We start from the raw sequence: 22,944 nt of genomic DNA, 5'->3' as shown, positions 1-22,944 counted from the left end.
ATTGGACCAGGGGGTCCAGTTCTATGAGCCCCAAAAGAAGGTGCCCCTATCCTTCATTATTTCCTATGGAAGGAAGGAATTGAAAAGGTGTGCCGTCCCTTTAAATGTGATGGCCAGAACTCCCTTGGAGTTCATTTATGCTTGTCACACCCTTGCTCCTGGCTTCGCCCCTAATGTCTCCTGGCTCCACCCCCAAAGTCCCCAGATATTTCTTGAATTGGACTTGGCAACCCTATGGGTAACACAAAAGTTGATGAATCGAAATTTAGCCACCGAAGCGTGAGCATTTCTCTTTGCCCCCCATCCCATCGGCTGGCTTGGAGAAGACATTTGTCTCTTTCAATCGCTTCTCCAGCCGCTCGCGGTGGAGGGGGGGGGGAGGCATTTCAAGTTAAAGTTGCTTTCTTTCCAGCTCTCTCTCCCTTCCCCCATCAGTTTCCCTTCCCAACCCAAGCGCTTCCCGACTGCCCTCTGCCGCCACCTAGCGTCCGGACGGGGAGGCGAGCGGAGTCTGCTGCTGCTCCTCCCCCTCCCCGGGCCAGGCATGGGCGCAGCCGCGCAATGGTGGGCGGGGCTATGCAAAGAGGGCGGGGCTATGCAAAGGAGGCGGGCGGTCCCGGCATGCCTCGGGAGGGTGGCCATGCAGCGGAGCCCGGCTGGGGCTGCGGGGCTGCTGCGGCGGCGGCTGGAGGCGGCGGGCTTGGCGGTGCTGCGGGGCTTCGTGGGCGAGGGCGAGGAGGCGCTGCTGGCCGGCGAGGTGGAGCCCCATTTGCGCCGCCGGCCCTACCAGGATCAGCACTGGGACGGGGTGGGTCACGCGTTCCCACGAGACGCGGGTCGGGTCAGGCGGGGGTGCATGCTAGGGTTGCCAGTCCCCAGGTGGGGGCGGGGGATCCCCCGGTTTGGAAGCCCTCCCCCTGCTTCAGGGTCTGCTGGGCACTCCATGATTCCCTACGGAGGGTGTAATGGAGAATTGATCTGCAGCTATCTGGGGCTCGGGTGGGGGGGAGGCTGTTTGTTGAGGTAGAGGCCCCAAATTCTCAGCATAGCATCCAGTGCCTCTCCTCAAAACGTCCTCCAAGTTTCAAAAAGATCGGATTGAGGGGTCCATTTCTAGGAGTCCCCAAAGACGGTGCCCCTGTCCTTCATTATTTCCAAAGGAGGGAAGGCGTTCCAAAGGTGTGCGGTTCCCTTTCAGTGCAATGGCCGGAAGAACAATGATGCTGGTCGCAACCTTGCTCCTGGCTCCGCCCCCAATGTCTTCTGGCTTCACCCCAAAGTCCCCAGATATTTCTTGAATTGGACTTGGCAATTAGAGTTGCCAATCCCCAGGTGGGGGCAGGGGATCCCCCAGTTTGGCCCTCCCCCCGCTTCAGGGTCACCAGAAAGCAAGGGGGAGGGAAATGTCTGCTGGACACTCTATGATTCCTTAAGGATTTCTAGAGTATAATAGAAAATTGATCTGCAGCTATCTGGGGCTCTGGGATTATTTGACCTAGAAGCACTCAATTTGCAGCATAGCATCCAATGGCTCTCCTCAAAAGACCCTCCAAGTTTCAAAAAGATTGGATCAAGGGGTCCATTTCTATGAGTCCCCAAAGAAGGTGCCCCTATCCTGCATTATTTCCAAAGGAGGGAAAGGATTTAAAAGGTGTGCAGTCCCTTTGAATGTGATGGCCCGAACTCCCTTTGGAGCTGAATTGAGCTTGTCACACCCTTGCTCCTGGCTCCACCCCCAAGGTCTCCTGGCTCCACCCCCAAAGTCCCCAGATATTCCTTGAATTGGACTTGGCAACTAGGGCTACCAATCCCCAGGTGGGGGCAGGGGATCCCCGGGTTTGGAGGCCCTTCCCCCGCTTCAGGGTCATCAGAAAGCGGGGAGAGGGGAGAGAAATGTCTGCTGGGCACTCCATTATTCCCTAGGGAGACTGATTCCCATAGGGCATAATGGAGAATTGATCTGCAGGTATCTGGGGCTTGGTGGGGGGCTGTTTGTTGAGGCAGAGGCACAAAATTCAATGAGTCCCAAAGAAGGTGCCCCTAACCTTCATTCTTTCCAATGGAGGGAAGGCATTTAAAAGGGGTGCGGTCCCTTTAAATGTGATGGCCGGAACTCCCTTTGAGTTCAATCATGCTTGTCACACCCTTGCTCCTGGCTCCACCCCCAAAGTCCCCAGATTAGGCGTGACCAAACTTGCTTAATGTAAGAATAAACATAATAATAATAATATTTAATTTATACCCTCCCCCCCCCCCCCGCCGAAGCAGGCTCAGGGCGGCTCACAACATAATATAAAATACAAAGATTACATAATAAAACAATAATCTACAACATTATACAATTTCCTTAAGATTCCCTTAAAATCATCTAATTAAAACCAACAATTTCATACGATCGTACTCAGTGCTACATTTCCAGAATTTCAGATCTTACTCATATACAGATTTTTTCCTAACATAGAATAAATGTTTGAGAGCTGCAAGACGTGAATGTCTGAGAGCCAAAAGGAAGGGAGGAAGAGGTGGGGAGGAAGTGGTGAAAAGAAAGCAACTTTAACTTTAAATGCATTCTCCAAGCAGCCAGCTGGCTTGGCTTGGAGAAGTGATTTCAAGAGACAAATGCCTTCTCCAAGCTGGCCGATGGGGCAGTGGGCGCTTCAAGAGCCACACAATATGTGTGAAAGAGCCAAATGTGGCTGGCCTGTGTGTGAGACAGGAGGCTGGACTAGATGGACCCTCCCTGGTCTGACCCAGCAGGGCTCTTCCGATGTTCTTCTCAGGGGAAGGCCTCAGCCTCTCTGCCCAGTTGTTGGCCCTCCAGAGGAACTGGTTGGCTCCTGTGTGAGACAGGAGGCTGGACTAGATGGACCCTCCCTGGTCTGATCCAGCAGGACTCTTCCGATGTTCTTCTCAGGGGAAGGCCTCAGCCTCTCTGCCCTGTTGTTGGCCCTCCAGAGGAACTGGCTGGCCACTGTGTGAGACAGGAGGCTGGACTAAATGGACCCTCCCTGGTCTGATCCAGCAGGGCTCTTCCGATGTTCTTCTCAGGGGAAGGCCTCAGCCTCTCTGCCCTGTTGTTGGCCCTCCAGAGGAACTGGTTGGCTCCTGTGTGAGGCAGGATGCTGGACTAGAGGGACCCTCCCTGGTCTGACCCAGCAGGGCTCTCTGATGTTCTTCTCAGGGGAAGGCCTTGGCCTCTCTGCCCTGTTGTTGGCCCTCCAGAGGAACTGGTTGGCCACTGTGTGAGACAGGAGGCTGGACTAAATGGACCCTCCCTGGTCTGATCCAGCAGGGCTCTTCCGATGTTCTTCTCAGGGGAAGGCCTCAGCCTCTCTGCCCTGTTGTTGGCCCTCCAGAGGAACTGGTTGGCTCCTGTGTGAGACAGGAGGCTGGACTAGATGGACCCTCCCTGGTCTGATGCAGCAGGGCTCTTCTGATGTTCTTCTCAGGGGAAGGCCTCAGCCTCTCTGCCCTGTTGCTGGACCTCCAGAGGAACTGGTTGGCCACTGTGTGAGATAGGAGGCTGAACCAGATGGACCCTCGCTGGTCTGATCCAGCAGGGCTCTTCTGATGTTCTTCTCAGGGGAAGGCCTCAGCCTCTCTGCCCTGTTGCTGGACCTCCAGAGGAACTGGTTGGCTCCTGTGTGAGACAGGAGGCTGGACTAGATGGACCCTCCCTGGTCTGATCCAGCAGGGCTCTTCTGATGTTCTGGATGACTTCTTGGTGGCCACCCCTGGCCCAGATATTTCTTGGACTTGGCAACCCTAGTGCATGCACCTGTTTCGGGGCTGGGGGGAGGAGGGGGCCAGAGAACACCGGCACTGGCAGACCTTGGCATACATCCCGCTTGCCTGTCAAGGGAATGGAAGCTCCTGCCCGAGCAGCTGGGGAGCCCACAGGGGGGGCGGCGAGTGGATTTTGCAGGCGAATCTAGGTCGGCTGGGAGATGCCCAGAGTTTCCCCACCTCTGATCCGTGGGGCTTTACCGGCGAGGGGTTTATCGCCCTGGAGGCGCCCTTCCTTCCATGCAAGAACCGAGCGTGGATTGCGAGATGCAATCAAAGTGTAAGGTGGGTGGAAGCTTCAGGACATCCCCACGAGAATGGACTTGGTGGGGGAAATTCTGGAAACGGCTGAGCTGGCCTATTTTTCCCAGTTGTTGGCTGGGAAATCTAAGGAAGAAGCAAGAAAAAACTGGGTGAAACGATATACCTGGCTAGATACTCAAGACTCTTAAGATTCTTTGGTGTGAATTTATAGCTCCTTTCCCCTGGATCCTTTATTACAATATCCTTTTTATTGGAAATGTTAGCTTAAGTAGATCCTTCAACAAGGAGACTTACAACATAAATGTATCAACACACGTTATCTTGATGCTGATGATTTAATGTTAAGAGATAATAATATGTATTCTAAGAAAGTATATTACATGCAGATTAGAGTATATTTGTAACTACAACTTCCTATTCCCTCTTACCCACCCCCCTCAGCTTTTTAGAAAACCAATAAAACTTTTAAAACAAAGTGTCAGGCGGGGTATAAATCCAATGTCATCATCTTCAGTTGAGCAGAGTAGCTTTTCCATCCTGGGGAGCTGAAAGAGAGACAGTTTGGTGTAGTGGTTAAGTGCGCAGACTCTTATCTGGGAGAACCGGGTTTGATTCCCCCCTCCTCCACTTGCACCCGCTGGAATGGCCTTGGGTCAGCCAGAGCTCTCTTATCTGGGAGAACCGGGTTTGATTCCCCACTCCTCCACTTGCAGCTGCTGGAATGGCCTTGGGTCAGCCAGAGCTCTCTTATCTGGGAGAACCGGGTTTGATTCCCCACTCCTCCACTTGCACCTGCTGGAATGGCCTTGGGTCAGCCATAGCTCTGGCAGAGTTGTCTTTGAAAGGGCAGCTGCTGTGAGAGCCCTCTTAGCCCCACCCACCTCACAGGGTGTCTGTTGTGGGGGAGGAAGGTGAAGGAGATTGTGAGCCGTTCTGAGACTCTTCGGAGTGGAGGGCGGGATATAAATCCAATATCTTCTTCTTCCTCTTCCCTCCCTTCCCTAGGCCGTTCATCATATATTTCTCTTCTCTCTGTTGCAGGCAATTCACAGATACCGTGAGACGGAAAAATTGCACTGGAGCCAGGAGAATCAGGAGATCTTGCAAAGGGTCCGGGACGTGGCGTTTCCTCCGCAAGTGCCGCAGCTCGCCCAGGTTCATGTTCTGGATTTGGATAAAACAGGCTACATAAAGCCCCACATAGACAGCATCAAGGTAACCAGCGCATGAAGGTGAAACACACCTTTCGTTTTGTTCTGCAGCCGTGGGGGGTGGGATGTCCTGTTGTTGACCCTCCAGAAGAACTGGTTGGCCCCTGTGTGAGACAGGAGGTTGGACTAGAGGGACCCTCACTGGTCGGATCCAGCAGGGCTCTTCTGAGGTTCTTCTCAGGGGAAGGCCTCAGCCTCTCTGCCCTGTTGTTGGCCCTCCAGAGGAACTGGCTGGTCCCTGTGTGAGACAGGAGGCTGGACTAGATGGACCCTCAGTAGTCTGATCCAGCAGGGCTCTTCTGATGTCCTTCTCAGGGGAAGGCCTCAGCCTCTCTGCCCTGCTGTTGGCCCTCCAGAGGAACTGGCTGGCCACTGTGTGAGACAGGAGGCTGAATTAGATGGACCCTCCCTGGTCTGATCCAGCAGGGCTCTCCTGAGGTTCTTCTCAGGGGAAGGCCTCGGCCTCTCTGCCCTGTTGTTGGCCCTCCAGAGGAACTGGGTGGCCACTGTGTGAGACAGGAAGCTGGACTAGATGGATCCTCCCTGGTGTGACCCAGCAGGGCTCTTCTGATGTTCTTCTCAGGGGAAGGCCTCGGCCTCTCTGCCCTGTTGTTGGCCCTCCAGAGGAACTGGCTGGCCACTGTGTGAGACAGGAGGCTGGACTGGATGGACCCTCCCTGGTCTGATCCAGCAGGGCTCTTCTGATGTTCTTCTCAGGAGAAGGCCTCGGCCTCTCTGCCCTGTTGTTGGCCTTCCAGAGGACCTGGCTGGTCACTGTGTGAGACAGGAGGCTGGACTAGATGGACCCTCCCTTGTCTGACCCAGCAGGGCTCTTCCGGTGTTCTTTTCTGGGGAAGGCCTTGGCCTCTCTGCCCTGTTGCTGGCCCTCCAGAGGAACTGGCTGGCCCCTGTGTGAGACAGGAGGCTGGACTAGATGGACCCTCCCTGGTCTGATCCAGCAGGGCTCTCCTGAGGTTCTTCTCAGGGGAAGGCCTCGGCCTCTCTGCCCTGTTGTAGGCCCTCAGAGGAACTGGTTGGCCCTTGTGTGAGACAGGAGGCTGGACTAGATGGACCTTCCCTGGTCTGACCCAGCAGGGCTCTTCTGATGTTCTGGATGACTTCTTGGTGGACATGCAAGAGTCATCCCCCAGGAAAGATCTGGTTGTGGGAATGTTAAAGGAGCGGCAGTGGCCAGGGCTTGGCTGCAGCCTGTAATGGAAGCAAACCAGACTTTGGAAAATGGCCATTCCTACCCTTGGGATCTGTTGTAATTTCTTTTTGATTCCCTCCTGCTAGTTCTGTGGCTGCACCATCGCTGGCCTCTCCCTTCTTTCCTCGAGCGTGATGCGCCTAGTCAGTGAGCAGAATCCGCAGGACCGGTTGGATCTGCTCTTGGAGCGTCGCTCCCTCTACATCCTCAGGTAAATAGCCTAGTTGGACCAGTCCCAGGGCCCATCTAGTCCAGCATCCTGGGCCTAGTGAGGCTTGCAGGCCCCAGGGAAGCCTGCCTAGGAGTTACTGGGCAAAGCCTACATTTCCCAGGATCCCCTCTGTTCCTCTGATTGGGTGGCAAGGTTTTGGAGGGAAACTGGCCCAGAGAGGTGTGGGATCCGGGAGGAGAGCATAAAATGGCCAAGCCCAGACAGGGTGTGTTCTTTCCTGGAGAGGGAGGCAGGGTGGTTCTCTGTCTAGAGAGTTGCAGACGGAGAAGGAGGGCCCTCTGGAAGGGGCATCAGGAAAAGATCCCTCATCCAAGGGAGGTGGTGAGTTTTGCGAATAGAGTATGGAGTTTATAGCTAAATGCGTCAGGGCTTTTGTTTATTAGCACCAACCTATGAACATATGAAGCTGCCTTATACTGAATCAGACCCTTGGTCCATCAAAGTCGGTATTGTCTACTTAGACTGGAAGCGGCTCTCCAAGGTCTCAGGCTGAAGTTTTTCACACCTATTTGCCTGGACCCTTTTGAGTTGGAGATGCCGGGGATTGAACCTGGGACCTTCTGCTTACCCAGCAGATGCTCTACCACTGAGCCACAGCCCCATTCATGGCTCTCCAGGGTCTCAAGCTGAGGTTATTCACACCTCTTTGCCTGGACCCTTTTTATTGGAGATGCTGGGGATTGAACCTGGGACCTGCTCCTTACCAAGCAGATGCTCTGCCACTGAGCCACTGTCCCTTCCCAAATCAGTCTTGTCTACTCAGACTGGCAGCAGCTCTCCAGGGTCTCCAGCTGTGGGTTTTCACACCTATTTGCCTGGACCCTTTTTAGTTGGAGATGCCGGGGATTGAACCTGGGACCTTCTGCACGCCAAGCAGAGACTCTGCCACTGACCCAGGGTCTCAGGTCAAGGTCTTTCCCATCACCTCCTGCCTGGTTCTTCTAACTGGAGATGCTGAAGATTGAATCTGGGACCTTCTGCCTGCCAAGCAGAGGCTCTGCCACTTGGTAAGTCTCTGCTTGGCATGCAGAAGGTCCCAGGTTCAATCGCCGGCATCGCCAGTTGAAAGGACCAGGCAGGAGGGGATGGGAAGTACCTTGACCCAAGTCCCTGGCTCAGTGGAAGAGCCTCTGCTTGGCATGCAGAAGGTCCCAGGTTCAATCCCCAGCATCTCCAGTTAAAAGGAACAGGCAGGAGGTGATGGGAAAGACCCTGACCTGAGACCCTGGCTCAGTGGCAGAGCCTCTGCTTTGCATGCAGAAGGTCCCAGGTTCAATCCCCGGCATCTCCAGTTAGAAGAACCAGGCAGGAGGTGATGGGAAAGACCTTGGCCTGAGACCCTGGCTCAGTGGCAGAGCCAGCTTCATGTGGATATTTTGTGTGATTTCTTCTTTGGGTGAAGGGGACCGGCTCGCTATGAATTCACCCACGAGATCCTGAAAGATGAGGAGTCCTTTTTTGACGGCCAGAAGGTCCCTCGAGAACGAAGGATCGCCATCATCTGCCGGAACCTTCCTCTGCCGTCATCGTAGAACTGGGAACTGCAGAGACTGATGGCTCGTCCCGTCTGGAACGTCATGTTCTTACCTGAATGGAGTGGGCCTGAAATGGCTACCCCCCCCCCCCCCCCATGCTGTGCAGCTGAGACAAAGTCTGCTCTGCGGTTCATGGAAGAGGTTCCAGATCTCAGGAGCTGTTTTGGATCCTGTTCACTCTTAAGAAATGACCAGCAGGGGCAGTTGTGTGGGGGGGAGAACCTGCTAAGAGTGGAGAGAAATAGGCCTGATTGCACTTGGGGGAAATATTGTTGATCTCAGGAAATAAAAGCTCTTTGCTTCTTTCGTGGGTGTGTCTTGCAGTGGCCGGGCATAAAATAGGCGCATGCCAAAACATGGGGAGCCTTTGTCAATGGAGAAGGTTAGTTTGGCATAGGCCTTGCCCCGGGGGTCCCCAACCTCGTGGCCGGGGGCTCTGTGACGCATGCTGACCTCTTTCCCGGTGTCTGCCAGATGTTTGTAGAAAGTGAGCGGTCTTGAAAGCTTCTGATTGGCCATTGGGTGGGCGGGGCTTCTGCCTTGAAGGCTTCTGATTGGCCATTGGAGTGGGTGGGTGGGACTTGTGGCTTGAAGGCTTCTGATTGGGTGGGTAGGGCTTCTGCCTTGAAGGCTTCTGATTGGCCATTGGAGTGGATGGGAGGGGCTTCTGCCTGGAAGTGGGTGGGGCTTCTTCCTTGAAGGCTTCTGATTGGCCATTGGAGTGGGTGGGTGGGACTTGTGCCTTGAAGGCTTCTGATTGGGTGGGGCTTCTGCCTTGAAGGCTTCTGATTGGCCATTGGAGTGGGTGGGAGGGGCTTCTGCCTGGAAGTGGGTGGGGCTTCTTCCTTGAAGGCTTCTGATTGTCCATTGGGGTGGGTAGGACTTGTGCCTTGAAGGCTTCTGATTGACCTTTGGAGTGGACGGGTGGGGCTTCTGCCTGGAAGGCTTCTGATTGATTTGGCTGCGCAGTTTTTGTTTTTGCTTTTTTTAAGTTGCTTCAGCCACCACGGCACAAGGATCTACACTGTGTGACTGAAGGGAAGCTGGTGCATCTATTTTGCGACGGGTTCCACCGCCTGCGGCAGCCATTTTGTGACTGTGCCTCCCATGTTTAATTAGAATCAAAAAGGTGCTTGCAGATTGGGAAAGGGTTGGGAACCCGGCTTTACACACTCCATCGGACTTTGGCGTCAGGCAACAATTTTTCTCCAGGCCAGTTTAGCCAGGAATCCTGGAGGGTTTGTTGCCATTTATTGGGCATGGAGCCTGCAGGGGTCACTGGGTGGGTGGGTGTGTTGTGGCGGCATTGTGTTTCCTGCATTGTGCAGGGCGTTGGACTAGGTGACCCTGGAGGTCCCTTCCAGCTCTGATCCTATCTCCCTTTCTTGAACTGCATTCACAATAATACAAGTGTGTCCGGTGGAGGAGCACCGTAAAGCATCTTAGCAGAAGGAGAAATCACAGAGCTGCCAATTTGTGACTCACCAGTGTGAATAGAGGCAGGGCTTCTTTTTTGTAGCAGGAACTCCTTTGCCTATTAGGCCGCACCCCCCTGATGTAGCCAATCCTCCAAGAGCTTACAGTAGGCCCTGTAAGCTCCAGGAGGATTGGCTACATCAGGGGGGTGTGGCCTAACAGGCAAAGTTGTTCCTGCTACAAAAAAACCTCTGGTCAGAATTATGTGTACATCTGAGTGGACAAGCAGTTTTTAGAAAATGCAGGGTTGTTTCTTCCAACTTAATGCCCTGGGATCTTGTAGCCCGGTGCTACAGAATGAGTTTTCGGCTTTCTGCGCTATGCGGCTTTCCCTCAAAAATACCAAAGGGAGTTTCACACGCTTCTGAACTCCCTTCACGTTTTCATTAAACAAAAAGAACAGTTGTGATCAAGCAGATACAGTTATAAAACCTAAAGAAGGCATTTGGCTCTTTAGAGTGAATGTGGAAAGGGGGGAAATAGTGAAGAACACAGGAGACACTGGGCTGGATCAGACCTTTCCCGCTTGAGTCCATTTTCCTGTTTTGTACAGTACTTGAAGGGCTGTCTAACAGAGGATGGAGTTTAGCCTCCTCTCCAGGCTAAACATGCCCAGCTCCTTCAGCCTTTCTTCATAGGACTTGGTCTCCAGACCCCTCACCATCTTCGTCACCTTCCTTTGGCTATTGAAAGCTGATGCCCCCAGCATCTCATTGGTTTCTAAGGTGCCCCTGGTCTCGAATCTAGGTTTTATTTTTAACTGGTTGCTTTGTACGTTTATCTTTCTGTTTTCTCCTTTCTCACTCTTTCTCCTGCTCTCTACTCTTTTCCTCTCTTTAAAAAAAACACTCTAAATTATACCCTCCGTGTTGCCTTCCAAGCAGAGGAGCTGTGAATTGCGCCGGCGATATGCTGATAAATGCTGTGAGTGTTGAGATGTTTGGAACTTTTTCCTTTGAATTTAAGTTTGTGGAGAGGTTTTAATTCCACCTTTCCCCTCTCAACCCCCCCAAAAATACTGCCCGGTACCTGGTATGACTTAGGTACACAATAATGATTTATTTTCTTTCATCTAGCATTGAAACAAGAATGAGAAGTTGTAGAGCGAGACTGTTAAAGCGTGAATTCCAAACTTTATCTGGGTCACAGCGCAAACTGTCAGTAAAGAGTGAGGAGGGATCGTGTCCTCACGACTGAAGTTAGAAGAAGAAGAAAGTATTGGATTTATATAATCCAAATCTCAGAGTCTTGGAGCGACCTACAATCTCCTTCCCTTTCCTCCCCCACAACAGACACCCTATGAGGTGGGTGGGGCTGGAGAGGGCTCTCACAGCAGTTGCCCTTTCAAGGACAGAGTCTCAGAGCAGCCTACAATCTCCTTCCCCTTCCTCCCCCACAACAGACACCCTGTGAGGTAGGTGGGGCTGAGAGAGCTCTCCCAGAAGCTGCCCTTTCAAGGACAGAGTCTCAGAGCAGCCTACAATCTCCTTTCCCTTCCTCCACCACAGCAGACTCCCTGTGAGATGGGCAGGGCTGAGAGAGCGCTCCCAGAAGCTGCCCTTTCAAGGACAACTCTGCGAGAGCCATGGTTGACCCAAGGCTATTCCAGCAGCTGCAAGTGGAGGAGTGGGGAATCAAACCCGGTTCTCTCAGAAGAAAGCCCGCACATTTAACCACTGCACCAAACTGGCAACAATCCTCATCTCCAAATGATTGATGGTCATCCCCAGGCCTGGAAATTGTGTCTCCTTGGTTCATCTGTCTGTTTCTCAGCCACTGGAGGGTACAAATGAGTCATTCTTTCTCAATGTAAGTCTGGGAACAGATGTCCCTGGCTTTTTTCACCAGAGAAATAAGCAAATAAATAAAGGGAGACTGGGGGGGGGGGGCGGGGGGAGAATGTCAATCCCTCCCCATATTTAGGAGAAGGAATAAATTAAATAAGTTACAAATCTTTCATAAATATCTCGGCTTGTTTAATGAGCCACCCCCTCCTGCCTGGATTCCATCTGAGGAGCGGCATTGGGTTGACTGAAGGCACCAGGGGCTCCACTGATGCAGGCAGGGGGCGTTTTGTAGAAAAAGAGATGCTGGAGCTCATTGGCGCAACTCATTTGCATATGCCACACAGAGCCCTGACATTGCCGGAAGGTGTACTCAGTCATAATCCGCTCTGCATCTCCCTTCAAATGCTTCTTGAATTAGAATTGTCCTAGTAAAACCTGACTCCCATCCAGTGTTCCCTCTAGGCTGAGTTAGTGTGAGCTAGATCACAATTTTTTAGCCTCTGGCTCACACTTTTTTGTGTGTTGGCTCAGGAAAAATGGTACTAAAGCAAGCTGATTTCTGCATTAGCTCACAACTTTAATGCCAGTAGCTCCCAAAGTAGAATTTTTGCTCACAAGACTTCACAGCTTAGAGGGAACACTGCGCTTTTTCAATTAGTTTCTCCACAGTGGCCTGATAAAGATTTTCATCTGTCTTCTTTATAGGTTTTGGTTATTTTCCCTTTTGTTTGTGTGGGGAAATATTAGACAGTTTTTCAAATCTTAGAAGAAGACTGCAGATTTATACTCTGAATCAGAGACTCGGAGCTGCTTACAATCTCCTATATCTTCTCCCCCCACAACAGACACCCTGTGAGGTGAGTGGGGCTGAGAGGGCTCTCACAGCAGCTGCCCTTTCAAGGACAGCTCTGCGAGAGCGATGGCTGACCCAAGGCCATTCCAGCAGCTGCAAGTGGAGGAGTGGGGAATCAAACCCTTTGAGGTGGGTGAGGCTGAGAGAGCTCTCACAGCAGCTGCCCTTTCAAGGACAGCTCTGCGAGAGCTATGGCTGACCCAAGGCCATTCCAGCAGCTGCAAGCGGAGGAGTGCAGAATCAAACCCGGTTCTCCCAGATAAGAGTCCGCACACTTAACCGCTACACCAAACTGGCTCTCTTGGAGCACAGCGAAATTCTCCCAGGGGGTTTGAACCATGGAGCCCAGAAGCAAGTATTTTTTTGGGGTGGGGGAGGGTTAAGAAAGAAAGAGCACAATAGAATGTAGAAGTTCCAGAGCTCCACTTCTGTGAGCTGCCCCAAACAAGGTCTGGATGTGGGGATCGGGCGGCGCCATTTGTTTCTCCCCAACTTGGGACTCTCTGGAGCGATGGAGCTGGGGATATGCAGGCGGCCTTTGCTAAATCCGGTTACTGAGAGCCCAGGTTCGAAACGTGGCAAGGTCCTGCTTTGCTGCTGCCCCCCGGTGGTCACCCCACGCAACCGCAGGAAGCCGCCGAGAGCTGCTCCACCTCGTGCCACTGGTGGCCGTCGTCCAGGAAGGCCACGTCCTCATAGCGGGAGGGCCGGCAGCATGGCTCCCCCAGGGCCGGGATCCCGTTCTTCTGCAGCAGGAGGGCGAGGGTCATGGCGTGGTTGCTGCGGGCCTTGGGGCAGCGGCCGGCGCAGTACTTGAAGAGGATGCTTTCCTCCGAGTCGTAGCCCAAGCCCAGGTCTTTGACGCGCACCAGCAAGCTGCGGAGGTGGCACTCCGGCTCTTCGGGCTGGTCCCGCACGTGGCGCTTTGGCCGGCTGCCGGAGGGGCCGGGGGACCGTCTGGGTGGGGGGCTCTCGAGGGGGCCGGGGGGGTTGTCGCTGGTCCAAGGTGCTCCTTCGGAGGGCTGGATGTCTGCAACAGAACGAGGAGAAGAAGAGCGTAGAAAAGCGGCATCTTGCTGTAGGGACGTGCTGGACCAGGGGTGGCTGAACTGTGGTTCGGGAGCCACGTGTGGCTCTTTCATGCATATTATGTGGCTCTTAAATCGGCCAGCTTGGAGAAGGTATTTGTCTCTTTAAATCACTTCTCCAAGAGAAGAATGTATTGGAGAATGTATTTAAAGTTGCTTTCTTTCCACCTTTCCCTCCCTCCTCTTCCTTCCTTCCTTCCTTCCTTCTTTCCTGCCTTCCTTCTCTCTCTCTCTCTCTCCCTCTTTCTCCCTCGCTCTCCCTCCCTCTCTCTCTCCCTCGCTCTCCCTCCCTCTCTCTCTCCCTCACTCTCCCTCCCTCTCTCCCTCTCTCTCCCTCTCTCTCTCCCTCGCTCTCCCTCCCTCTCTCTCTCCCTCTCTCTCTCTCCCTCTCTCTCCCTCTCTCTCTCCCTCCCTCTCTCCCTCCTTTCCTTCCTGGCTCTCAAACATCTGATGTTCACACCTTGCTGCTCTCAAACATCTGAGATTTATTCTACGTGACTCTTAAAGTTAAGCAATTTTGGCCACCCGTGTGCCAGACCAAGGTTCCCGAGCCTGGTGCCCCCGGGCACTGTGCTGCCCACCAATATCTTCCCTTGCGCCCATCCCGTGTTTGTAGAAAGGTGTGGGGGCCACATGGGGCTTTTGCCCAGCAGGGCTTCAGGTGGGTGACTGGAGGTTTGATTGACCTCGTTTTGGACCCTGGCCTGGGTAGCCCACACAAGCCTGATCTCATCAGATCTCAGAAGCGAAGCAGGGCCGACCCTGGCAAGGACTTGGATGGGACACCTGCAAAGGAATACCAGGGCTGGGACGCAAAGGCAGGCAATATAGCCATCTCCCGGAAACACATCCAAGCCCCAGTCACTATGACTTCCAGGAATGCAAGCACAAGTGCACACACACACACACACACACAAACAAACATTGTTTCAGCAGAAGCTGCCACCACAAGAACAAGAATTCCAAAGGTAAGTCCTAGGAGCTGCTTTGGGCCTAGAGAGGCTCTCAAACTCCACTCTTAACATGCCTCCAGGACAGAGGAAGTGAATCTGTATAGCAGGGGTGGGGAACCTCTGTCCTGAGGGCCGTATGCGGCCCTCGAGATTACTTGGTGTGGCCCTCAGGGATTGCTGGGCCGAACAGAGCCATGTGGCAGCCTCCCTGGTGCCTGGCTGGCCAGCGAGGATCGTGGGGCCCAAACACACTGTGCAACAGCCTTCCCAGGGCCAGGCAGGGATCGCAGGGCCCAGATGTACTGTGCAGCAGCCTCCCTGGGGCCTGGCTGACCGGCCAGAATTGCTGCAGCGTAGGGTTGCCAAGTCCAATTCAAGAAATCTCTGGGGACTTTGGGGGCGGAGCCAGGAGACATTAGGGGTGGAGCCAAGATCAAGGCTGTGACAAGCATAAATGAACTCCAAGGGAGTTCTGGCCATCACATTTAAAGGGACGGCACACCTTTTAAATTCCTTCCTTCCATAGGAAATAATGAAGGATAGGGGCACCTTCTTTGGGGGCTCATAGAATTGGACCCCCTGGTCCAATATTTTTGAAACTTGGGGGGTATTTTGGGGAGAGGTGCTAGATGCTATACTGAAAATGTGGTGCCTCTACCCCCCAAAACAGCCCTCCCAGAGCCCCAGATACCCGCGGATCAATTCTCCATGATTTTCTATGGGAATAAATCTCTATAGGGAATAATAGAGTTCCCAGAAGACATTTCCCTCCCCTCCCCCCCCCCCCCCGCTTTCTGACGACCCTGAAGCGGGGAGAGGGTCTCCAAACCGGGGGATCCCGTGCCCCCACCTGGGGATTGGCAACCCTACTGCAGGGCCTGGAGAAGTTACTGTCACCGTTCAGTTTGCACTTGATTATCCCAGAGAGTGTGACCTAATATGCTAATATTAGGGGACGTGGTCTAATATGCTGAGTTCCTGCTGGGCTTTTTCTACAAAAAAGCCCTGGACCTAGGCATTTGCCTAGGGCGGCGGGCCGTGTGTGTGTGTGTGTGTGCGTGCCAGATTAGGCTTTCCCCACATGACTTCTGATAGAAAAACAATTATTTGGATTAATTTTGCTGGCCTGAATCATTCTCCCTTGATGGAGCACTGTTTTTTTAGTTGATAATTTTGTATGGCCCGCGAATGATGTTATAAATATCCTTATGGCGCTTGGCAGAAAAAAGGTTCCCCACCCCTGCTGTTAGGGCTGCCAACCCTCCCGCCCTAGCGGGGGACCCCAGGTTTTTCAGCCTTTCCCCCCGCTCCCTAAAAAAACGGAAGCGGGAGAAGGGGAAGCTAGCCTGGCGTTGGCGCCGTCGCGCCCTCTTCGGTGCTGCTGCACTCCGCTACACTCCGCTCGGGCGGCAGTCTCCCGCGGCGGCGGCAGCAGCAGGTGAGTGTCCCTGGCTGGCCTGGCTTGGCGCCGTCGCGCCCTCCTCGCTGCCGCTGCACTCTGCTGCACTCCAAACGGGCGGCAGTCTCCCGCGGCGGCGGCAGCAGCAGCAGGTGAGTGTCCCTGGCTGGCCTGGCTTGGCGCCGTCGCGCCCTCCTCGCTGCCGCTGCACTCTGCTGCACTCCGCTCGGGCGGCAGTCTCCCGCGGCGGCGGCGGCGGCAGCAGCAGCAGGTGAGTGTCCCTGGCTGGCCTGGCGTTGGCGCCGTCGCGCCCTTATCGGCGCCGCTCCACTCCACTCGGGCGGCAGTCTCCCGCGGCAGCAGCAGCAGGTGAGTGTCCCTGGCTGGCCTGGCGGTAGTCACGCTGGTGGGGCCTTTAGACCACTTTCCACTCCTTACAGACCCAAACCACGTTGGATCCCATCTTCAGTGTTAGCCTTTTCAATTAGCAGTTCACAACTGGCAAGGCATGAGTAGCTTCTTGCTCCTTGATTTTGGATGCATTCTTTGAAAACTACTTGACATGGATCAGACACTCTGCCCATGCAAACTCTGGAGACAGACTTTGCTTGCTGAGCAACTTTGGAATGGTAACATCTTGCAATTTGTATTTTTGTGTAGTTAGTCTCATACAAATAACTTTATTGATCTGATTTCCTGCTGCTTGTTCTCTTTTGAAATATTCTTGCACACTTTAAATAAATCTATTTTTAATTATATTTGTGAACTTTTGTGCTCAAGTGGCTTCAATCCTAATTTAAGTTCCTAGGCCAAGTGCTTGCCTACAGTTTAATTGTTTGTGGAAACTCATTTTTGCAAGTGTCCAACCTTGCAGGGCTGACTTTCTTGTTTAGTTCCAGGAAGGTTAGAAGTTTGCCTCTTGTCTTCTGACTGTTGGGATGGTAAAAGGGGTTGGTGGCACCTTACCAGACTGGTGAGTGAAGGTTCACATTGTCAGGATTTTGTAATTTTGTGTTCTGCAGCCCCATTAAGCAAACACCCTTGGACTAGGGATTTATTACAGGTCTGATCATGATGAGTCCTCTCTCAAAGGCCAAACAGCCCTGGAAAGAGTGCTGCCTTGTCCCAGTGCTTTTACTGAGAGAAACCAAGGCTTTACCTGGCAATAGTGTTGTGATTGCCTAGCAATGGCCACAAACCACCCAGAGTATTTTTCTTTAGCTTTCTGATTTTTCTGCATACCATTCTCAGGTTTGTAGAAAGATCTGTTTTGTCAATTAAAGGTGTGCCGTCCCTTTAAATGTGATGGCCAGAACTCCCTTTGGAGTTCAATTATGCTTGTCACAGCCTTGATCTTGGCTCCACCCCTAATGTCTCCTGACTCCACCCCCAAAGTCTCCTGGCTCCACCCCCAAAGTCCCCAGATATTTCTTAAATTGGACTTGGCAACCCTACCTGCTGTATAGTCCGCAAGACCCCATTCCGCAGATTTAGGTATCTGCAGATTGGGCCTAGCATTGCTGGTCCAGTTCAAGAAATATCTGGAGACTATGGGGGGTGGAGCTAGGAGACATTGGGGGTGGAGCCAGGCGCAAGGTTGTGACAAGCACGATTGAACTCCAAAGGGAGTTCTGACCATCACGATGAAAGGGACCTCACACCTTTTAACTGCCTTCCCTCCATTTTAAATAGTGAAGGATAGGGGCACTTTCTTTGGGAGCTCATAGAATTGGACCCCCTGGTCTAATCCTTTTGAAACTTGGCAGGTGTTTTGAGGAGAGGGGCCAAATGCTATGCTGAAAATCTGGTGCCTCTATCTCAAAGAACAGCCCCTCCAGAGCTCCAGATGCCCACAGATCAATTCTCCATTATAATCTATGGGAATCGGTCCCCATAGAGGAGAGGCAGCCAAACCTGCTCAATGTAAGAGCCACATAGAATAAACATCAGATGCTTGAGAGCCTCAAGACATAAACGTCAAACATTTGAGAGCCGTAAGACATGAATGTCAGATGTTTGAGAGCCACAAAACAAGAACATCAGATGTTCGAGAGCCAGGAGGAAGGAAGGAAGATGAGAATGGAAGGAGAGGTGGAAAGAAAGCAACTTTAAATGCATTCTTCAAGCCGCCATCTGGCTTGGCGTGGAGAAGAAGAAGAAGATACTGGATTTATATCCCGTCCTCCACTTCGAAGAGTCTCAGAGCGGCTCACAATCTCCTTTACGTTCCTCCCCCACAACAGACACCCTGTGAGGTGGGTGGGGCTGAGAGAAGAAGAAGATATTGGATTTATATCCTGCCCTCCACTTCGAAGAGTCTCAGAGCGGCTCACAATCTTCTTTACCTTCCTCCCCCACAACAGACACCCTGTGAGGTAGATGAAGATATTGGATTTATATCCCGCCCTCCACTCCGAAGAGTCTCAGAACGGCTCACAATCTCCTTTACGTTCCTCCCCCACAACAGACACCCTGTGAGGTGGGTGGGGCTGAGAGAAGAAGAAGATATTGGATTTATATCCTGCCCTCCACTTTGAAGAGTCTCAGAGCGGCTCACAATCTCCTTTACCTTCCTCCCCCACAACAGACACCCTGTGAGGTAGATGAAGATATTGGATTTATATCCCGCCCTCCACTCCGAAGAGTCTCAGAGTGGCTCACAATCTCCTTTACCTTCTTCCCCCACAACAGACACCCTGTGAGGAGGGTGGGGCTGGAGAGGGCTCTCACAGCAGCTGCCCTTTCAAGGACAACCTCTGCCAGAGCTCTGGCCTGCCCAAGGCCATGCTAGCAGGTGCAAGTGAAGGAGTGGGGAATCAAACCCAGTTCTCCCAGATAAGAGAGCTCTGGCTGACCCAAGGCCATTCCAGCAGGTGCAAGTGGAAGAGTGGGGAATCAAACCCAGTTCTCCCAGACAAGAGAGCTATGGGTGACCCAAGGCCATTCCAGCAGCTGCAAGTGGAGGAGTGGGGAATCAAACCCGGTTCTCCCAGATAAGAGAGCTATGGCTGACCCAAGGCCATTCCAGCAGCTGCAAAGTGGAGGAGTGGTGAATCAAACCCGGTTCTCCCAGATAAGAGAGCTCTGGCTGACCCAAGGCCATTCCAGCAGCTGCAAAGTGGAGAAGTGGGGAATCAAACCCGGTTCTCCCAGATAAGAGTCCGCACACTTCACCACTACACCAAACTGGCTCTCCTGATTTAAAGAGGCAAATGCTTTCTCCAAGTCAGCTGACGGGGCAGTGGGGGCTTCAAGAGCCACACAATATGTGTGAAAGAGCCACGTGTGGCCACCCCTGCCATCGAGTATAATGGAGTGCCCAGCAGACATTTCCCTCCCCCCCCCTTTCTGATGACCCTGAAGTGGGGGGAGGGCCTCAACATTGGGGGATCCCCTGCCCCCACCTGTGGATTGGCAAACCTATTTATGGTGGGTTAGCCTGTATGAGGGGGAAGACTGAAGATTATCCAGTCATCTCTTATCAGAGATTGTGGCCCAGATCTTTCTCCTCAGTACCTTCTGGTGGCCCATCAAGACTTTCTCTGCGCTTGCTGATGCCATGGATGAAAGGGACAAACTGCCCCTTCCGTCTGGCAGTTCTCACAGCAAGTGCCATCACATATTTTTGGAGTTCTGTCTGGGCCCCACTTGAAGATAGCCGCACAGTTCTGGATGCTCATTCCATAAGAACATAAGAGAAGGCATGTTGGATCAGGCCAGTGGCCCCTCCAGTCCAACACTCTGTGTCACATAAGAACATAAGAGAAGCCCTGTTGGATCAGGCCAAAGGCCCCTCCAGTCCAACACTCTGTGTCACAAAAGAACATAAGAGAAGCCCTGTTGGATCAGGCCAATGGCCCATCCAGTCCAACACTCTGTGTCACATAAGAACATAAGAGAAGCCATGTTGGATCAGGCCAATGGCCCATCCAGTCCAACACTCTGTGTCACATAAGAACATAAGAGAAGCCCTGTTGGATCAGGCCAGTGCCCCATCCAGTCCAACATTCTGTGTCACATAAGAACATAAGAGAAGCCATGTTGGATCAGGCCAATGGCCCATCCAGTCCAACACTCTGTGTCACATAAGAACATAAGAGAAGCCATGTTGGATCAGGCCAGTGGCCCATCCAGTCCAACACTCTGTGTCACATAAGAACATAAGAGAATCCATGTTGGATCAGGCCAATGGCCCCTCCAGTCCAACACTATGTGTCACATAAGAACACAAGAGAAGCCATGTTGGATCAGGCAAGTGGCTCCTGCAGTCCAACACTCTGTGTCACATAAGAACATAAGAGAAGCCCTGTTGGATCAGGCCAATGGCCCATCCAGTCCAACACTCTGTGTCACATAAGAACATAAGAGAAGCCCTGTTGGATCAGGCCAATGGCCCCTCCAGTCCAACACTCTGTGTCACAGAAGAACATAAGAGAAGCCCTGTTGGATCAGGCCAATGGCCCATCCAGTCCAACACTCTGTGTCACATAAGAACATAAGAGAATCCATGTTGGATCAGGCCAATGGCCCATCCAGTCCAACACTCTGTGTCACATAAGAACATAAGAGAATCCATGTTGGATCAGGCCAATGACCCATCCAGTCCACCATTCTGTGTCACACTGTGGCCAACAAACCAGGTGCCATCAGGAGGTCCATCAGTGGGGCCAGAAAAGTAGAAGCCCTCCCACTGTGGCCCCCCCACAAGCACCAAGAATACAGAGCATCACTGCCCCAGACAGAGAGTTCCAACAATACGGTGCGGCTAATAGCCACTGATGGACCTCTGCTCCAGATGCTTATCCAATCCCCTCTTGAAGCTGGCTATGCTTGTAGCTGCCACCACCTCCTGCGGCAGTGAATTCCACATGTTAATCACCCTTTGGGTGAAGAAGGACTTCCTTTTATCCATTCTAACCTGACTGCTCAGAAATTTCATTGAATGCCCACAAGTGAGAAAGAGAGAAAAGGACTTCTTTCTCTACCTTCTCTCTACCATGCACAATCTTGTATACCTCGATCATGTCACCCCGCAGTCGACGTTTCTCCAAGCTAAAGAGCCCCAAGCGTTTTAACCTTTCTTCATAGGGAAAGTGTTCCAGCCCTTGAATCATTCTAGTTGCCCTTCTCTGCTCTTTTTCCAATGCTATAGTATCTTTTTTGAGGTGCGGTGGCCAGAATTGTACACGGGACTCCAAATGAGCCCGCACCATTGATTTATACAGGGGCATTAGGATACTCATCAGATCTCAGAAGCTAACCAGGGTCAGCTGTGGTTAGTACTTGAATGGGAGACCACCAAGGAAGTCCGGGGTTGCTATGCAGAGACCAGCAAGGGCAAACCATCTCTGTTTGTTTCTTGCCTTGACTTGGATGGCCTTAGCTAACCTGATCTCATCAGATCTCAGAAGCTAAGCAAGTTGGGCCCTGCTTAGTCCTTGGTTGGGAGACCACCAAGGAAGTCCAGGCAACAGCAAATGACTTCTGAACATCTCTCGCCTTGAAAACTCTACCGGGTTGCCCTAAATTGGCTGCAACTTGATGGTACTTTCTGCCACCCTTGTCTCTTCAGAAGGCCTTGAGGAACACCTCTTGGCTCACAGGTGGTTGTGTTGGTGGCCCCAAAGCTGTTGCTTCCCAAGCAACTTCTTACGCCATCAAGCTAGCCCTGCCGTTATTCAAGGACTGATGGGTGGGTGGATGGGGTGGGGGAATTAGGGCAGCTGGTCATAACCAGGGGATCTGTAAAGGATCAGGGGTTAGAGCCCACGCTGCTTGTTTCCTGAACCACACCATAAGCACCCCCAGCCTACAGTCACCCTTGATAAACACGCATACACACAGCATACATGCATACATTCATACGTGCAAGAAAATGTCCATTTCCCAGGCATCAGCCTTTTCCTGCTATCGAAGGCAATAAAGAACATAAGAGAAGCCATGCTGGATCAGGCCAGTGGCCCATCCAGTCCAACACTCTGTGTCACAGAAGAACATAAGAGAAGCCATGTTGGATCAGGCCAATGGCCCATCCACTCCAACACTCTGTGCCACACAGTGGCCAAAAAAACCAGGTGCTATCAGGAGGTCCACCAGTGGGGCCAGGACACCAGAAGCCCTCCCACTGTGCCCCCCCACAAGCACCAAGAATACAGAACATCACTGCCCCAGACATAAGAACATAAGAGAAGCCATGCTGGATCAGGCCAGTGGCCCATCCAGTCTAACACTCTGTGTCACACAGTGGCCAAAAAACCCCAGGTGCCATCAGGAGGTCCACCAGTGGGGCCAGGACACCAGAAACCCTCCCACTGTGCCCCCCCACAAGCACCAAGAATACAGAGCATCATTTGCCCCAGATATAAGAACATAAGAGAAGCCATGTTGGATCAGGCCAATGGCCCCTCCAGTCCAACACTCTGCTTCACACAGTGGCCAAGAAACCCAGGTGCCATCAGGAGGTCCATCAGTGGGACCAGGACACTAGAGGTCCTCACATTGTTCCCCCCCCCCCGCCCCCCAGCACCAAGAATACAGAGCATCACTTGCCCCAGACAGAGAGTTCCAACGATACGCTGAGGCTGATAGCCACTGAGAGACCCTTGCTCCAGATGCTTATCCAATCCTCTCTTGAAGCTGTGTATGCTTGTAGCCACCACCACCTCTTGTGGCAGTGAATTTCCATGTGTTGATTACCCTTTGCCATACCTGGAGGCGTCTGCAGCACGTCTCCGGTCCTAATCCCCGGCTTCTTCCGTATCATTTTGCCTTCAGCAGGCCTGGAAGAAATGAGTTGGAGCAATAGGATGAGCGCGAGGGCATCAAGGAATCGGACAGTGGCCATCCCTTCGCCGGTTCTCTGGCCAAGTTCTATAGGGAAAAGGACTCCTTTCCCTTTATTTATATCTTCTTTGGAACTGTGGGAGGGAGGGGGGAATCACCAGTTGGAGGACAAGCGTTAACCCTTGCTCTCGTTCACGGCTACCGATGGAGGAAGCGGATGATGGCTTAAGGTGTCATTGAGAAAAGGCCCGTAAATCACTGCAGCTTTCCAGAGATGCTTCAGGCAGGTTCCAGCCGTGCCTCTAGAGCAGAGGTGGCCAAACTTGCTTAATGTAAGAGCCACATAGACTAAACATCAGATGTTTCA

The 22,944-nt window shown here is 52.6% G+C and overlaps 2 protein-coding genes across 2 annotated transcripts; one reads left to right on the top strand and one right to left on the bottom strand.

Moving 5' to 3' along the window:
• The first annotated feature begins 640 nt into the window (after positions 1-640).
• On the top strand, positions 641-8,544 carry ALKBH7 (alkB homolog 7). The gene is made up of 4 exons (XM_060253238.1): positions 641-808; positions 5,092-5,265; positions 6,558-6,682; positions 8,106-8,544. The coding sequence occupies exons 1-4, from the start codon at positions 641-643 to the stop codon at positions 8,233-8,235; spliced, it is 597 nt and encodes a 198-aa protein (XP_060109221.1). The 3' UTR covers positions 8,236-8,544.
• Positions 8,545-12,961: 4,417 nt separating this feature from the next.
• On the bottom strand, positions 12,962-22,638 carry PSPN (persephin). The gene is made up of 2 exons (XM_060253237.1): positions 22,503-22,638; positions 12,962-13,384 (listed from the first exon to the last, which is right to left on the bottom strand). Exons 1-2 carry the CDS (start codon positions 22,636-22,638, stop codon positions 12,966-12,968), a joined length of 555 nt encoding a protein of 184 aa, XP_060109220.1. The 3' UTR covers positions 12,962-12,965.
• Positions 22,639-22,944: the final 306 nt, after the last annotated feature.

This window comes from Heteronotia binoei, chromosome 13, assembly GCF_032191835.1.
Source record: "Heteronotia binoei isolate CCM8104 ecotype False Entrance Well chromosome 13, APGP_CSIRO_Hbin_v1, whole genome shotgun sequence".
In the NCBI taxonomy this organism is placed as follows: Eukaryota; Metazoa; Chordata; class Lepidosauria; order Squamata; family Gekkonidae; genus Heteronotia; species Heteronotia binoei.
Note: the sequence above shows the minus strand (reverse complement) of the source record. Positions and strands in the feature narration are given on the sequence as shown.

Bases quoted from the DNA above. Each gene is read 5' to 3' on its own strand.
- ALKBH7 (XM_060253238.1), top strand. From the start codon at position 641: ATGCAGCGGAGCCCGGCTGGGGCTGCGGGGCTGCTGCGGCGGCGGCTG. The intron at 809-5,091 runs GTGGGTCACGCG...TCTCTGTTGCAG, and splicing joins AGGATCAGCACTGGGACGGG to GCAATTCACAGATACCGTGA. The intron at 5,266-6,557 runs GTAACCAGCGCA...CCCTCCTGCTAG, and splicing joins CCCACATAGACAGCATCAAG to TTCTGTGGCTGCACCATCGC.
- PSPN (XM_060253237.1), bottom strand. From the start codon at position 22,638: ATGGCCACTGTCCGATTCCTTGATGCCCTCGCGCTCATCCTATTGCTC. The intron at 13,385-22,502 runs GTATGGCAAAGG...GTTCTGTTGCAG, and splicing joins CGTGCTGCAGACGCCTCCAG to ACATCCAGCCCTCCGAAGGA.